The sequence below is a fragment of the Balaenoptera ricei genome, chromosome 6, assembly GCF_028023285.1.
Source record: "Balaenoptera ricei isolate mBalRic1 chromosome 6, mBalRic1.hap2, whole genome shotgun sequence".
NCBI classification, from domain to species: domain Eukaryota; kingdom Metazoa; phylum Chordata; class Mammalia; order Artiodactyla; family Balaenopteridae; genus Balaenoptera; species Balaenoptera ricei.
This window is the reverse complement of record NC_082644.1, coordinates 115,681,297-115,699,565: the sequence shown is the minus strand read 5'-3', so window position 1 is coordinate 115,699,565 and position 18,269 is coordinate 115,681,297. Positions and strand designations below refer to the sequence as shown.

The 18,269-nt window shown below is 41.3% G+C and overlaps 1 protein-coding gene across 1 annotated transcript in view; it reads right to left on the bottom strand.

The window, feature by feature from the left end:
* GLE1 (GLE1 RNA export mediator) overlaps positions 1-17,955 on the bottom strand; it is a 40,887-nt gene extending 22,932 nt beyond the window's left edge. Inside the window, exons 1-6 of the mRNA XM_059925758.1 lie at positions 17,795-17,955; positions 10,999-11,220; positions 5,522-5,632; positions 1,505-1,653; positions 1,186-1,246; positions 697-951 (exon numbers count right to left, since the gene is read on the bottom strand). Of these exons, the coding sequence (XP_059781741.1) occupies positions 697-951; positions 1,186-1,246; positions 1,505-1,653; positions 5,522-5,632; positions 10,999-11,220; positions 17,795-17,893 (897 nt within the window). The 5' untranslated portion in view covers positions 17,894-17,955. The remainder of the gene's footprint in view (positions 1-696; positions 952-1,185; positions 1,247-1,504; positions 1,654-5,521; positions 5,633-10,998; positions 11,221-17,794) is intronic.
* Positions 17,956-18,269: the final 314 nt, after the last annotated feature.

The following is an 18,269-nucleotide window of genomic DNA, read 5'->3' as shown; positions in this document are numbered from 1 at the left end:
ACATTTGTAATGACTATAGTAATTACATGTTCAAAATACCGTATCAACTGAAAAAAAGCAATATACATTTCTGTAAGGTTTTAATTTTTATCATAAGCATAGCAGGCGTTCAGTTTATATTACTGAATGAACTAAAGTATTTTGCAGTTGGAAGAAACAAATATTTTTTTTAACCTAAGATAAGAAACTATATCTATATTAGCCCAATTTAGGGTGGGGATCACACACACACACAGGCAAAAAAGAAACATAAAACACTAACAGTGGTTATCTCTAGGTAAGAGGATGACAAGTGATAATAAGCAGGTGTTATTTTTAAATCACAAAACAATTTTGCTTGCAGTGTTCTTCATTTCAAAGACAGAAGACAGGTCTTCCCTGGTGGGGCAGTGGTTGAGAGTCTGCCTGCCAATGCAGGGGACACGGGTTCGAGCCCTGGTCTGGGAAGATCCCACATGCCACGGAGCAGCTGGGCCCGTGAGCCACAACTACTGAGCCTGCGCGTCTGGAGCCTGTGCTCCGCAACAAGAGCGGCCGCGATGGTGAGAGGCCAGCGCACCGCGATGAAGAGTGGCCCCCACTTGCCGCAACTAGAGAAAGCCCTCGCACAGAAACGAAGACCCAACACAGCCAAAAATAAATAAATAAATAAATAAAATAAAGACAGAAGACAGAGTCTTCCTGAAGTCCCCTCACCTCAGAAGTGGCCCGGATGATCCCTGAGATGAGGCCGCACAGCTGGTTGCCGCGGGTCCGGAAGGCAGACAGGTCGACCTTCGGCAGGTCTCTGTGCTGGTCGGAGGAGTCCAGCTGCTGGCTGAGGTGCAGGACCTCCTCCTGCAGGGCGTAGAGGTTCCGCAGGCGGACCTGGCCTTCTTCCTTCCGGAGCCGCTCCTGCTCCGCTTGCTTCAGGCGCTGCTGCTGCGCCTCCCGCAGCTTCAGGTTGAGAATCTACAGAAAGGGCGGTCAAAGTAAGGGCTCCTGGGCCTTCTCTGTCTACATTCTCCCAGTCCTGTGTGGACTACCTATTTTCACAGATAGGCCCAGAGCGAAAAAAGGACTGCCCCAAGTCAGCCACACAGTGGCATGACAGGGGCCAGGTCCTCTGTGACTGTGCTGGAACCCGACTCCTCAGGCACGTCACTCAGACACTGAACACCCACACAGACTCTCCCAGGCTCTGACCTTCGCCCTGTGGTGATGCTCAGCTTTCAGCTTCTCTTGCTGCCCCAGGGCTTCTCTGGAGCTGAATGAAAAACGGAGGGAGGAACAGTCAGGGACGCTTCCTAAAATTGTTTTACCTCTCCTAAAAGCCTCCTCCCTTTGTGTTGCATTGATCGTCTTTCTAAGGTTAGTAATTTTTCTAGGTTATAAGCTTCTCTGGCTATTTTATTTTGATATTTAAGGACTCAGAAGAAGTTCAACTCCTTCCCTTTGGGTTTTATGTAGGGAAAGAGTTCCAGTGGACCACGCCAACATTCCCGTTGTAATTCAGGGAACTCACCTCTTCTCCATCACTTCCCGTAAGTCCTGGAATTCTTTATGATGCTTCAGTTCCTTCCGTTCATCAAACCGCTTCAGCTGTTCAGATGCCATCTCAGAGAGGGCCCGCACCTTCCTCTCCTGCTCCTCCTGCCACTGCCTCAAGCCCTCCTGCAAAGGATCAGCACCAGCTCTCTGGAGCTCCATTACACTCTGCTCATTTACCCCTATGGGATGCCCTCCCATCAGCCCTTAACTCCATCAAAGATACTTCGGGGCATGCAATCATCTGCCTATTTCTTGGAACCTTTGCTTGAGTCACCTCTCCCCTTTGGGTTGATCTTTAAACTCAGCTGTTGTGGAAAGCTTTTCCAATTTGCTCCATATGGTTTATGTCACTCCAGTATAAGCTAAGAATGGACGGGTATTCACCAACATAGTATCAAATAGCCCTGCACTTTTAAGCTTCCATCCTTAAGCTTACTGTACTCTTTTTCTTTTTTGGCCACACTCTACAGCTTGTGGGATCTTAGTTCCCTGACTGGAGATCGAACCTGGGCCCTCGTCAGTGAAAGCGTGGAGTCCAGTAACCACGGGACCACCAGGGAATTTCCATCCTGTGTATTCTTATGAGAGCTTCAGGGTAATTTTAAGAAATCCTTATTCTAATTCCATAAACATGCTATGCACATTCCTATCTCACTCCTTCCCTCAAGTTATTATCTCTGCCTAGATTCTTTTCATCCACCCTCACTTAGGAAAGTCCCTTTCCTTTATACCTAAGGGTATCAGGTATTCCATTTATTATTCACGAGAGTACTCTCATTTGTTTTTTTAAAAAATAAATTTATTTATTAATTTATTTATTTTTGGCTGCGTTGGGTCTTCATCGCTGCGTGCAGGTTTTCTCTAGTTGCTGCGAGCGGGGGCTACTCTTCGTTGCAGTGTGTGGGCCTCTCATTGCAGTGGCTTCTCTTGTTGAGGAGCATGGGCTCTACGTGCGCAGGCTCAGTAGTTGTGGCGCACGGGCTTGGCTGCTCCACGGCATGTGGGATCTTCCCGGACCAGGGCTCGAACCCGTGTCCCCTGCATTGGCAGGCGGATTCTTAACCACTGTGCCACCAGGGAAGCCCTCTCATTTGGTTTTTAAGAGCAATTTGACATTTTAACTATCAAAATTTAAAGTGTATATATCCTTTGACACTCATTCCATTTTAGGAATTTGTCCTGAGGAAATACTTGCATATGTGTGCAAAGATATATGTACAAGGGGATTTCCCTGGTGGCACAGTGGCTAAGAATCCGCCTGCCAATGCAGGGGACACGGGTTCGAGCCCCGGTCCTGGAAGATCCCACATGCCATGGAGCAACTAAGCCCGTGCGCCACAACGACTGAGCCTATGCTCTAGAGCCCACGAGCCACAACTACTGAGCTCACGTGCCACAACTACTGAAGCCCCCATGCCTAGAGTCCGTGCTCCGCAACAAGAGAAGCCACTACAATGAAAAGCCCGTGTGCCGCAACAAAGACCCAACGCAGCCAAAAATAAATAAATAAAATAAATAAATTTATTAAAAAAAAAAAGATATATGTACAAGGATGCTCATTACAGCCCTGTTGATAATGGCAATAACTCTGAAACAATTTAAATTAACAGGGAAATAATTAAATATATTACAGTAGGTCATACTAGAAAATACTCTGCAGCCTTTAAGGAAGATGACATGCTATATACACTGGAATGGTGATATGCTAATATATATTAAGATATTACGCTGTTGTATTTTAAAAGTTATTTTAAAACTTCCAGTAGGGCTTCCCTGGTGGCACAGTGGATAAGAATCCACCTGCCAATGAAGGGGACACAGGTTCGAGCCCTGGTCCAGGAAGATCCCACATGCCGCGGAGCAACTAAGCCCATCACCACAGCTGCTGCTGCGCTCTAGAGCCCACGAGCCTCAGCTACTGAAGTCGGCACACCTAGAGCCCGTGCTCCGCAACAAGAGAGGCCACCGTAATAAGAAGCCCGTGCACCACAGCGAGGAGTGGCCCCCACTCGTTGCAACTAGGGAGGGCCCGTGTGCAGCAACAAAGACCCAACTCAGCCAAAAATAAATAAATAAATAAATAAATTTATAAGAAGGAAAAAAAAACTTCCAGTAGAAGGCAGCAAATTGAACACAAATATATATATATATACACACACACACACACACACACACACATACATATATATATATATATATCTATATATATCTTCTCTCTTCTGAGACTGTTTAATTAAAAGTTGGGAAGAAAAAAGAAAGACTCAACAACAGAGAGCACATGAGGAAGATTATCAGCAAGGAAAAACTTTCTACTTGCATCTGGAGGACAGAAAGTCCATGGAGGAGTGATGATTGAAAGAAGAGAGCTGAGAAAACCCAAGAAGAAACTCTCTCTCTCCCTCACCATCTCCATTGCTACCCACTCCCTTCCAGTCTAAGCAACCGTCATCCTTTTTTATCCAGTGTCAAAGTGAATGCTTCAATGACTGTTGCTGTCTCTCACTCAGATTATAATAGTCTTCTAACTATATTTTAGAACCTTGGTTCTATGTCTCTCCCTCCAGCATATAAACTCTATGAGGACATGAATTGTGTCTACTTTGTTCACTGTTTGTTTTTTTTTTTTGGCCGTGCCGCGCAGCTTATGGGATCTTAGTTCCCCAACCAGGGATTGAACCCAGGCCATCGGCATTAAAAGCAAGGAGTCCTAACCACTGGACCACCAGGGAATTCCCTGTTCACTATTTTTTTTTTTATAGCTACTTTATTTATTTATTTATTTTTGGCTGTGTTGGGTCTTCGGTTCGTGCAAGGGCTTTCTCTAGTTGCGGCAAGTGGGGGCCACTCTTCATCGCGGTGCGGGGACCGCTCTTCATCGCGGTGCACGGACCGCTCTTCATCGCGGTGCGCGGGCCTTTCACTATCGCGGCCCCTCCCGTTGCGGGGCACAGGCTCCAGACGCGCAGGCTCAGTAGTTGTGGCTCACGGGCACAGCTGCTCCGTGGCATGTGGGATCTTCCCAGACCAGGGCTCGAACCCGTGTCCCCTGCATTAGCAGGCAGATTCTCAACCACTGCACCACCAGGGAAGCCCACCTGTTCACTATTTTATGTAGGCCTAGAACAAAAGTGCTCAATAAGTATTTGGTGACTCCATGAATAAATGAATGAGGGTAGATGTTAGAAGACTTTCAATTTATAAACTTATGTACTCTTTAAAAAGTTTTACAGGGACTTCCCTGGTGGCGCAGTGGCTAAGAATCCACCTGCCAATGCAGGAGACACGGGTTCAAGCCCTGGCCCAGGAGGATTCCCACATGCTGTGGAGCAACTAAGCCCGTGCGCCACAACTACTGAGCCTGTGCTCTAAAGCCCGCGAGCCACAACTACTGAGCCCATGTGCCGCAACTACTGAAGCCCGCGTGCCTAGAGCCGGTGCTCCACAACAAGAGAAGCCACCGCCATAAGAAGCCTGCGCACCACAACGAAGAGTAGCCCGCACTCGCCGCAACTAGAGAAAGCCTGCGCGCAACAACAAAGACCCAACGCAGCCAAAAATAAATTAAAAAAAAAAAAAAAAGTTTTACAAAACATGCATTGTTTTTCTAATTAAAAAAATAAAGTCAAATAAACTAATTAAAATAGTGCTATTCTTTTCTCAAGAGGCTGCTAAGGTCAATCTTCTCAGTATAACCTTATCTGACAACAAAGATCATCTTCAAATTTTGGAGAAGTAAATGGAAGCCAGGAAAGCCCAAGTAATTTTCCCAAAGTCACATGTAAAATAGAAGAGGTAGGATTTGAAACCAGATTTGACTTTAGACAGCTTACTCTTGACTGCTATGTTATGCTATCTCCCCAACTGAATCAGAGCTACTAGTAGGTGGGGCATGATGATTATTAGTACATGGTGGACATTCATAACCCCTGAGGAACTGTATTTAAATGTGGCTCCCTAGGGTTATGCCAGTCTTACTTCAAGGGTTACTTACTGCTCCTTTCATTCTGTGCAGCAGCTCATACATTCGGATGCAGCCTTCCACTTTGATCCCCCGGGAGGACTGAAGTACCATAGGTTCTGTATGCTGAGACTCCTGTTTGTCCTATACAGACAGAAGATGGAAAAATTAAGCTTTTAAGACGGTAAAGTTGGTGTTATTCAATCTGAACAAAAATCACATCCTTACTTATGAACAACCAATAACAACAACAAAACAATATATGTTAGAACCAGTGTGCTTTTCATGATATTGACCTTATTCTAATTGTTTTCCTTAATAAATTAAGTGGATGTTTTCACTTTGGACAGTTTTTTGTGTTTTTTTTTTTTGCTTGCTCGTTTGTTTTGATTTGTCCAGCACATTTTGCCCATTTCTTCTAGTAAGTGTCCATTTTTGCTGGGGTGGTATGGACGGAGAAACCCCAGCCCACATCCCCGATTCTTCCACGCCCCCTAGCCTTAGGGGTCACTAAGCATGTGACCAGCCTGGCAATCAAAGTATTCTATACCCCTGTACCCAGTATCTACTTCAGGAATGAGGCTTATGACCTAAACTAAGCCAGAGTCCATCTCTGAATTTTCCTGATGGAGCTATTTGGGATGGCTTTCTCTTATTCTGGGGATGCTAAGCTAAGAAGATATGTGTCTAGGGCTACCAAGAGACATCCTGCCATACAGTTTATCTGAAAGATGAAACCAAGACGAGTTAGACAGAATTGAGAAATGGAGAAGCAAAGCCCTGGGTCTGAGTCACTGAATCAAGTCAGAAATAATATCAAGGACAGACAAGCAGAAAATAGATTCTCTAGATCTAACTGATTCGAAATACACTCCTAGATTTCCTGGTTATATGAGCTAATTAATTTCTCCCCTGACTCCCTTGTTTTGCTTTAGCTAGTTTAAACTGGGTTTCTGTTACTTAAATACCAAAAATCCAATTCATTATATAAAGCCATCCAAAACTTTACTTAAACCTTAAGAATTACGGAATTTTATACCTGGAGAGGACCTTGGCAATTTAGTCCAGTACCAGATTTACAGATGAAGAAACTGAGGCCTAAGGAGGGAAAGATGCCTGCCTGAGGGCATGCCACACTATTGGCAGGATCAGAACTAGAAACTGCTGCCTCTGAGAAGCTGCTCATAGAAACTTAATTTTTTTTTTAATTTTGAAATAATTATAATTTACAGGAAGTTGGAAACAGTAAATTGACGGTACAAGCCACAGAACTTATTCAGATTTCACCAGGTTTTACAGGAATTCATTTGGGTACGTGTATAGTTTTATGCAATTTTATCACACGTGTAACCACCATCACAAAGTACAGAACTGTTCCATCACCATAAAGCTTCCTTGTGCCACACCTTTATATCGCTAACCTGTTCTCCATCTCTATAATGATAGCATTTCAAGAACGTTAAATAAATGGAACCATACAGTACATAATCTTTTGAGATTGACTTTTTTCACTTCGTATAATGCCTCTGAGATCCTAAGTTGTTGCATATTATCAAAGATTTGTTCCTTTTTATTGCCAGTAGTATTCCATGATAGAGATGTACCAGTTTGCTTAACCATTCATCTGTTGAAAGACATTTCATTGTTTCCAGCTTGGGGATATAATAAATAAAGCTCCTATGATCACTGGTATACAGATTTTTATGTAAATATAAGTTTTGATTTCTCTGGGGAAAATGCCCAAGAATGCAATTGCTAGGTCATATAGTTAAGTACCTATTTAGTTTTATAAGAAATTGCCAAACTGTTTTCTAGAGTGCCTGTACCATTCCACATTTCCACCCAAAATATATGAGTGATCCAGATTCTTCACATCATTGTCAGCATTTGGTGGTGTCACTGTTTTTTATTTTAACCGTTCTGATAGGTGTGTAGTGCTACTTCGTCCTGGTTTTAATTTGCATTTCTTTAATGGCTAATGATGGTGAACATATTTTCATGTACTTATATTGTCTATATATTGTCTTAGGTGAAATGTCTGTTCATATCTTTTGCTCATTTTCTAATTGAAGGTTAGAAAGTTTTTGTTTAACCTTTGAGTTTTAAGAGTTTTTAAAATATATTCTAAATATATATTCTCGATATATATTTTAAATATATTCTAGATACATAAACCTTTGTCAGATACGTGGTTTGCAACTACTTTCTCCTGGTCAGTAGCTTGTCTGATCATCCTCTTCACAAGGTCATTCACTGAGCCATGCTTTTCATTTGATGAGGTCCAATTTATTAATTTTTCCTTCTATGGATTAAGTTTTTAGTGTCAAATCTAAAAACTCTTCACCTAGTCCTAGGTTCTGATTATGCTTTTTTTTTTCCCTAAAAGTCTTATAGTTTTACATTTAAGTTCATGATCATTTTGAGTTAATTTTTATGTAAGTTGTAAAGTTTAGGCTAAAGTTCATTTTTGTGTCTATAATGTTCAATTGCTAGAAATATTTTTTAAAGACTAATATTTTAAAAGATGAAGTGTGAAATATAAACTAAAAAGTAAACTTTTTATGTATGTAATCATGCAGTCTTTCATAGTATGAATAATCATCTCTGTCCTATATTATTTTTTAGGATTATTATTTACTGTACAATAAATTCTTTCTTATTGTGAATAACTCTTACAAAGACATTTCTCCAAAGAAGATATACAAATGGCTAATAAGCACATGAAAATATGCTCAACATCAATAATCATTTAGGGAAATGCAAATCAAAACCACAATGATACACTTCATGCCCACTAGGATGGCTTTCGTAAAACAAAACAAAATAAAAACAAACAAACAAAAACAACCCAGCAAATAACAAACGTTAGCAAAGGTGTGGAGAAACTGAAACCCTTGTGCATTGCTAGTAGGAATGTAAAATGATACAGCTGCTGTGGAAAACAATATGATGGTTCCTCAAAAATTTAAACATAAAAAAAAAAAAAAAAAAAATTTAAACATAGAATTACCATATGATCCATCAATTCTACTTCTGGGTACATACCCCAAAGAATTGAAAACAGGTACTCAAACTAATACATGTACATGTGTATTCATAGCAGCACTAGTCACCAAGAGCCAAAAGGTGGAAGCAAGCTAAACGTCCAGTGACAGATGAATGAATAAACAAAATGTGGTACATACAGTGGAATATTATTCAGCCTTAAAAGGAAGGAAATTCTGACACATGTGACAACATGGATGAACCTTGAAGACATTATGCTAAGTGAAATAAACCAGTCACAAAATGACAAATATTACATGATTCCACTTATATGAAGTACCTAAAATGGTCAAATTCATAGAGACGGAAAGTAGAATGGTGGTTGCTAGGGACTGGGGGTAGGGGGAAATAGGAGTTATTTATTTATTTATTAATTTATTTATTTTTGGCTGTGTTGGGTCTTCATTGCTGCGCGCGGCCTTTCTCTAGTTGTGGTGAGCGGGGGCTACTCTTCGTTGTGGCACACGGCCTTCTCATTGCGGTGGCTTCTCTTGTTGTGGAGCATGGGCTCTAGGCGCGCGGGCTTCAGTAGCTGTGGCATGCGGGCTCAGTAGTTGTGGCTCGTGGGCTCAGTAGTTGTGGCTCACAGGCTCTAGAGAGCAGGCTCAGTAGTTGTGGCGCACGGGCTTAGTTGCTTCGCGGCATGTGGGATCTTCCCACACCAGGGATCGAACCCGTGTCCCCTGCCTTGGCAGGTGGATTCTTAACCACTGCGCCACCAGGGAAGTCCTGGAGTTATTGATTAATGAGTGTAGTGTTTTTAGTTTTGGATGATGAAAAAGTTCTGGAGATGGATAGTGGTGATGGTTACACAACACTATGAATGTACTTAATGCCACTGAATTGTACTCTTAAAAATGGTTAAATGGTAAATTTTATGTCATGAATATTTTACAATTAAAAAAAAAGGTTTAAAATAAAAAAAAAAAGTTCATACCCTTTTATCTTTGACGCCAGTCAAATCATTTGGGCATTTATTTTAAGATATTAGCTAGAAGACATATTTTAAGATTAAAAACGGAAAAATCTCTCTGCAGAAAGTTTCTCAGTGTAATACTTTTAAAAGCAATCAAATGGAAAAATATAAATGCCTAATAATAAAGGAGCAGTTTAATAAATTACAGGACATTACATATCCTCTAAGTAGACATTTACAAAGGTGGAAATAACGTGAACAAATAATTCAAATAGTTCATGAACAAAATAAAGTTAGGAAGGAAAAGCAGAACATGAAAGTGCACATACAATTTAATCATGCCAAGGTACAAGGATGCAGGCATATGAAACTGGAAAGGAGTAACTGATGACTGAAATGATGAAACCATAGGGAGATTTAACTGCTTCCTTTTGTTGAATTGATAATATATTTTCAGTAAACAAAAGTCTGCAGTGAGTATGAACAAAAAGAACAAAGAACTTTGTCTTTTGGAAGCTAAACGTGAAAAACGTAATCTCTACCTTTCTAAAGAGTTGCCTAGTCTTATTTTGCTGGCACAAAAATCTAAAACTTGAAAAAGCACAGTAGTGTTTAAAAGTTTAGAAGGCTTTTTTTCTATTAACTCTTTACATTCTAGGCCAAATACTACTTGTTATACCTTACTTTGATCCAGAAAGGATTTAATGCAGCTTATAAAGGAACCTAAAACATAACAACAGGACTTCCCTGGTGATGCAGTGGCTAAGAATCCGCCTGCCGGTGCAGGGGACATGGGTTTGAACCCTGGTCCAGGAAGATCCCACATGTCGCGGAGCAACTAAGCCCATGCACCACAACTACTGAGCCTGTGCTCTAGAGCCTGCAAGCCACAACTACTGAAGCCCGCATGCCTAGAGCCTATGCTCCACAACAAGAGAAGCCACTGCAATGAGAAGCCCACACACTGCAACGAAGAGTAGCCTCCGCTCGTTGCAACTAGAGAAAACCCGTGTGCAGCAACTAAGACCCAACGCAGCCATAAATAAATAAATAAATACCTCTAGAGATACAAAGAAAGAGAAGAGAAGAGCAGAGCACCAGCAACAATTTAACTGTTTTAAGTGGGAGAAACAAAGGCAGGAACAAAATAGAGCCAAAAAGAAGGTAAAAACTCATACAGAAGCAACAATAAGGTATGTAAATCTAAGAGCAAGTATAAAATTTACTCTAAGCTTTCCAGCAGCCAACAACAAAAAGGGAGACCTTGTTGAGTTAAACAGATGCAATGCTCATGAGAAAAAACAATCCACTTGCCCATGAAATTAATTACTATTCTTGGTACTAAGAATAAAGAGGAATTTCTCTCTCTGGGTCTTCATAAAGAGAACGCTGGGTGATGTGGTAAACACTGTCGCTACAAACAGCTACAAGGATTCAAAGAAGCAACCATTATTTTCTCCAGAGTAAGGTCACTGTAGTATGACAATGTTAAACACTTCAACTTTGCAGCCACCATTGTCTTTTGCCTTAAGTTGATCAAAAGCGTTACCTTGGTTCCATTTGGTGTTGCTGAGGAGGCTGGTGAGAAGGCAGGGTCTCTGACAGGAGATTTGGGAACAAATGAAGGTTGGTCGAGGGCTGAAGTAGATCTAGGGGATGTTGAAGTCTCAGAGGGAGGTGGGTTCTCTTGCATATGGGGTAGGACATGATCTACTACCCATCCAGAGTAAGAAGACAGCTTGGGAAGAGACATACATTCTTCTAAAACATCCTAGAGAGAAGAAGAAGGTTAAGCTCAACTTGCATGTCAACTGATCTAAGCAATCAAAAATAATTTTGTCCTTATAATCCACTACATGCTTTACTGAAAACCTAAGAAGGCCTAAATAAATATATACATACATACATACCAAAGACCCAAAGTAACTGTATTAACAATGAGATGAAGAGAAAGTACAGTAGCTTCTTGATAATGACCTTGACTATTATCCTTTTAGAGTATCAGACTAAATAACCCTAACTACAGAAAAAGGAACAATGCACAAAGATGGTCATTAAAGCAGATTTGAAAGCAATCTAAAATGTTGTAACAGAAAAGAACATGAAAGGAATTTTGAAGTAAACTATGGTATACACACTCAGTGAATATTAGTCATTTAAAAATACCAATTGTGAATCCTATGTAAGGTTCAAATTTTTCCAGTTTTATTGAAAAATAATTGACATACACCATTGTAAAAGTTTAAGGCGTAAACACGATGGTTTGATTTTTATATATTGTAAAATGATTAAATAGGTTCAACTAACAACATCCATCTTCTCATATTGATATAATCAAAAGAAAGAAAAAAGGAAAAAAAATTTATTCTTGTGATGAGACTCTCAGCATGTACTCTCTTAACTTTCCTATATATGGTATAGCTGTGTTAGCTAACGGTCGTCAAGTTGTATATTACATCCCTAGTACTTATCTATCTTACAACTGGAAGTTTCTATTTTTTGACGACCTTACTCCATTTCCTCCTCCCCCAAGATTCAATTTTAAGTGAAAAAACAACAGTATAAATAAATATGTCTACAATGATATAAAATAAATACAAATAAATACCCTAACAAATTTGAAGGAAATATACCAGAAGTTAAGCTTGGGTGATCAGTGACATATTTCTACTTATTCTAATTTTCTGTATCTAATTTCTTTTTTTTTTTTTTGTATCTAATTTCTAAATGAACATGTTATACTTTTTAAAATGAAAATATGCAAATAAAAAATAGGCATAGAAAAGTGGTTACGAGGGACTTCCCTGGTGGTGCAGTGGTTAAGAAGCCACCTGCCAATGCAGGGCACATGGGTTTGATCCCTGGTCCGGAAGATCCCACATGCTGCGGAGCAACTAAGCCTGTGCACCACAACTACTGAGTCTGCACTCTGGAGCCTGTGAGCCACAACTACTGAAGCCCGCGCGCCTAGAGCCCGTGCTCCACAACAAGAGCAGCCACCACAATGAGAAGCCCGCGCACTGCAGAGAAGAGTAGCCTCCCACTCGCAGCAACTAGAGAAAGCCCGCGCACAGCAACGAAGACCCAACGCAGCCAAAAATAAATAAATTAATTAATTAATTAAAAAGTGGTTACTGATGTAAGAGCCAATGGCTTAAATAAAATAGGTTCTACAATATAAAGACCATAAAACAAGTCCCAGACACTCTCCAATATGTGTGTGGAGTTGTTCAACTGTACCAGTTATCTGTTATCTCTATATGTTTGGTGTACAGTGCTCTAAACCAAAGAAACGTATACTACTTAACTGTAGTTAAAGTATACAGCAAATTTTGGCTGAGAACTTTACTCAGTGTCAGGAAAATATTATCAGGAAACATGGAAAAACAGTATAATAGTGTTAAGAGCCTTGAGTTTGGAACTAGCCTTTCTTGGTTTGAATTCCATCTCTGTATTCCACTTACCTGTATAACCATGGGCAAATTACCTAACCTCTCTGTGCCTAAGGTTCATTTCTTCTGAAATGGAATAATAGGGGATCTACCTCAAAACATTTGGGGAGAATTAAATGAGTAATAGATATAAAGAACTCAGCACAGTACCTGGCACATAATAACTACTCAGAAATCACAAGCTATTATGTTACGTAAATCAGTGGTTCTCCAGCAGGGATAATTTTACTCCCCAGATGACACTGGGTAATGTCTGGAGACATTTTTGGTTGTCACGACTGGGAGGATACTACTGGCATTTACTGGGTAGAGGCCAGGGATGCTGTTTAACACCCTACAATGCCCAATACAGCAACAGCAGCCCCTACCACAAAGAATTATCTGGCTGAGCCCAAAATGTCAATGATGCTGCGGTTGAGAACTACTGATCTAGAGTGTGTATACAATAAACAGATATTCAACCCATGGGGAATAATCTAGACATAGAAGCAAACAGACTGTATGCACACTTTATACAGTGACAAGGCTCATTTTAAAGACATATTGGAAGTAATGTTGAGACAACTTTCTTTTTTAAACTGAAGTGTAGTTGACTTACAATGCTATGTTAGTTTCTGGTATACAGCAAAGTGATTCAGATACACATACCTGAATATATATATAAGTACTTTTCCATATTCTTTTCATTATGGTTTATTACAGGATATTGAATATAATTCCCTGTGGTATACAGTAGGGCCTTGTTGTTTATCTATTTCTTTTTAAAATTATTTATTTATTTATGGCTGTGTTGGGTCTTCGTTTCTGTGCGAGGGCTTTCTCTAGTTGCGGCAAGCGGGGGCCACTCTTCATCGCGGTGCGCGGGCCTCTCACTGTCGTGGCCTCTCTTGTTGCGGAGCACAGGCTCCAGACGCACAGGCTCCGCAATTGTGGCTCACGGGCCTAGTCGCTCGGCGGCATGTGGGATCTTCCCAGACCAGGGCTCGAACCCGTGTCCCCTGCGTTGGCAGGCAGACTCTCAACCACTGCGCCACCAGGGAAGCCCTGTTTATCTATTTTATATATAGTAGTCTGCTAATCCCAAACTCCTAATTTATCCCTCCCACCACTCCCTTTCCCCTTTCCTCTTTGGTAACCATGTATTTGTTTTCTATGTCTGTGAGTCTGTTTCTGTTTTGTAAATAAGTTCATTTGTGGGCTTCCCTGGTGGCGCAGTGGTTAAGAATCTGCCTGCCAATGCAGGGGACACGGGTTCGAGCCCTGGTCCAGGAAGATCCCACATGCTGCGGAGCAACTAAGCCCGTGCGCCTCAAGTACTGAGCCTGCACTCTAGAGCCCGCGAGACACAACTACTGAGCCCGTGCGCCTAGAGCCCGTGCTCCACAACAAGAGGAGCCACCGCAATGAGAAGGCCGCGCACCACAATGAAGAGTAGCCCCCACTCGCCGCTACTAGAGAAAGCCCACGTGCAGCAATGAAGACCCAATACAGCCAAAAAAAAAAAAAAAAAGTTCATTTGTATCATATTTTAAATTCCACTTGTGGTATCATATGGTATTTGTCTTTCTCTTTCTGGCTTACTTCACTTAGTCTGATAATGTCTAGGTCCATCCACGTTGCTGCAAATGGCATTATTTCATTCTTTTTATGGCTGAGTAGTAGTTCATTGTATACATATACCACATCTTCTTTATTCATCTGTCAATGGACATTTAGGTTGCTTCCACGTCTTGGCTATTGTAAATAGTGCTACTAAGAACATTGGGGTGCAGGTATCTTTTCAAAAGGGAAGCCTCATACACTGAGGTGCAGTGTATGAGGCTTCCCTTTTCTCCACATCCTCTGCAGCATTTATTATTTGTAGACTTTTTAATGATGGCCATTCTGACCAGCGTGAGGTGGTACCTCAGTGTAGTTTTGATTTGCATTTCTCTGATAATTAGCGATGTTGAGCATCTTATCATGTGCCTATTGGCCATCTGTATGTCTTCTTTGGAGAAATGTCTTCTGCTCATTTTTGGAATGGGTTGTTTGTTTTTGTTATTGAGTTGTATGAGCTGCTTGTATATTTTGGAAATTAAGCCTTTGTCGGTTTCATCATTTACAAATATTTTCTCCCAGTCTATAGGTTGTCTTTGTTTTGTTTATGGTTTCCTTTGCTGTGCAAAAGCTTGTAAGTTTGATTAGGTCCCATTTGTTTATTTTTGCTTTATTTCTATTGCCTTGGAAGACTAAGAAAACACTGCTATGATTTATGTCAAAACAGAGAATGTTTTGCTTATGTTCTCCTCTAGGCGTTTTATGGTGTCTTGTCTTATATTTAAGTCTTTAAGCCATTTTGAGTTTATTTTTGTGTATGCTGTGAGGAAGTGTTCTAACTTCATTGATTCACGTGCAGCTGTCCAACTTTCCCAACACCTTTCTGAAGAGACTGTCCTTTCTCCATTGTATATTCTTGCCTGCTTTGTTGAAGATTAATTGACTGTAGGTGTGTGGGTTTATTTATGGTCTCTCTATTCTGTTTCATTGATCCATATGTCTGTTTTTGTCCCAATACCACACTGTTTTGATTACTGTAGCTTTGTTGTATTGTCTAAAGTCTGGGAGGGTTATGCCTTCAGTTTTGTCCTTTTTCCTTAGGATTACTTTGGCAATTCTGGGTCTTTTGTGCTTCCATATAAATTTTAGGATTACTTGTTCTAGTTCTGTGAAAAATGTCGTGGGTAATTTGATAGAGATTGCAATAAATCTGTAGATTGCTTTGGGTAGTATGGCTATTTTAATATTAATTTTTCCAATCCAAGAGCATGGGATATCTTTCCATTTCTTTGAATCATCTTCAATTTCCTTTCCTTTATCAGTGTTTTACAGTTCTCAGAATATAAGTCTTTCACCTCCTTGGTCAGGTTTATTTCTAAGGTTTTTTTTTGGGGGGGGGGGGAATGTGACTTTAAAAGGGTTTGGTTTTTTTTTTTTAAACTTTCCGTTTCTGATATTTCATTGTTAGTGTAAAGAAATGCAACAGATTTCTGTATGTTAATCTCATATCCTGCTACCTTGCTGAATTTATTTATCAGTTCTAGTAGTTTTTCTGTGGAGTCTTTAGGGTTTTCTATAGATAGTACCATGTAATCTGCACATAATAACAATTTTACCCCTTCCCTTCTGATTTGGATACCTTTTTATTTATTTCCCTTGTCTGACTGCTGTGGCTAGGACTTCCAATTCTATATTAGATAGGAGTGGTGAGAGGGGGTATCCTTGTCTTCCTCCAGATTTTAGCAGGAAGGCTTTCAGCTTTTCACCACCACTGAGTATTGTGTTGGCTGTGGGTCTGTCCCACAATAAAAGTAGCTTTATTTGTCCCATAATAAAAGTAGCTTTTATTATGTTGAGATATGTTCCCTCTATACTCACTTTGGGAAGAGTTTTTATCATGGAAGGATGTTGAATTTGAGACAACTTTTTACCCTTTCTTTACGCCAAAATAAATTCCACGAGCCAAGTTTCAAATGTAAAAAATAAACCCATACCCATAAAAAACACCATCAACGGAGAAAACAATTTCAACTGACAAACTAGAAAAAAAGATGCAATATATATCACAGATAAAGGAATATTATCCCTAATACATACAGAACTTATAAAATATTGGCAAAACCCCAATAGAAAAATGAGCAAAAGACATAAACTGGCAAATATACACACACAAGGTTACAAGTAGTGGATCACGACTCACTGAATAAAATAGGAACCCATGAGGATACTGATATAAACAATTAAACAGAAGGAACCCATGAGGATTCTGATATGAATAATTAAACAGAAGAGAAAAGAAAGCTCTTCCTTACAGTAGGATGCCAGCTAACAAACGTAGGAATGGTAGCTATAAAGAAACACCATTCGTCTACATCACAGAAAAGATTGATTCAGGAAGAAATCACCAATAAATGCTAAGGGTGGAGGTTTGATAAGAAAAAAATATTTTGGTGTAATCTTGGACTACCTCCCAACAAAATACTAAGAAGTTACAAAAGGGAAAATGATGAATTTTAAGTGAATTTTACGTGGAAATATCTGGAAGTTACCCTTGTAACCAAGTGATCAAGGTGAGCATCACCAGTGTTGGGATGGGCTGAAGCATCTATGTGTGACTGATGTGACTTACTGAGAACACAGCATCATTTCTGTGGTATTCCTGCCAAGAATGCATAACCTGAGTCTACACCATACAGATTCATGCTGGAATTCATCCTATAGAATGTAAGGTATGTATTCTTTAAAATCGTCAAAGACATAAAGACAGAAATGCTTTAGAAGTGTTTCCCATTTAAGTCTGAAGAGACAAGACATCATACCTGTAGCTAGATTACCAGCAACTCGGTAAGATGAGCTATGCCTTAACTGTCTCTATATTCCCCCACCTGCGCGGTCTAGTACAGGGCTTTGCGAATCTTAGATGCAGTGACCAAGCCCCCATTAAAGTTCCCAGGTCCGTCCAACGTCGTCTAAAAATTTGGTCATTTCACTGGCAGCAATAGGTTAGGTCCTGTTAACCGTTCACCGCTAAATCTGGATCTCCTAACACAAGAGACGCGCAGTAACCTAACTGACCCTGAGAGGCCAGGATTGCTTTGACAACATAGGCGCAGGCACCTAACGCCGGCTGCGGGGAGCAATGAAGCCTTCAAAGAGCACCTCTGAAGGGGCGCTCTACGGAAGGCTAGAATAGGCGAGAGACGGTGATGCACACACAGGAGTCAAGCAGCAAACCCGGGCTGTTACAAGAACGCACGGGTTCCCTGGCGCAGGACATGCCAAGGGCTAGGGAAGAGCAGAGCCCCGTGACGAGGGGCAGGAAGGACCACCGCCCCCTTTGGGGCCACTGCTCACCTCGCCCCGCAGCAGCCAATCGCGGTGGTAGCAAAGGTGACCTTTGTCAGACCTGCGCAGCGCCTGCAGGGTCTCCCAGCAGCGACCCTCGGAAGGCATGGCCTGCCCCGCTACAGTTCTCCAGGGGCGCCGCTTGGTACAAAACAAGTCCTCGAATCAGCCGCCCGGAAACAGGTTCTCGCTTCCGCTTCCGGGGCGCACACGTAGCGGCGCAGTTCAACCCCGCCCCTAACGGCTGCATGGCCCCGCCTCCGGCGCTGAGCCCGCCCACCAACGCGCCTGCGCACAGGGCTTGGCCCGCAGTTCGCTCCCCTGCAGGGACCTCTGACCTGGGGGCTTCAGAAGGCTGGGCCTTCCAGGTTGCAGAAAACTGAATAGGTATTGATGAGCATGTAGAGAAATTGGAACCCTCATACATACGCTGCCAGTGGGACTCTAAAATGGGGCAACTCCTGTGGAAGACAGTCTGGCAGTT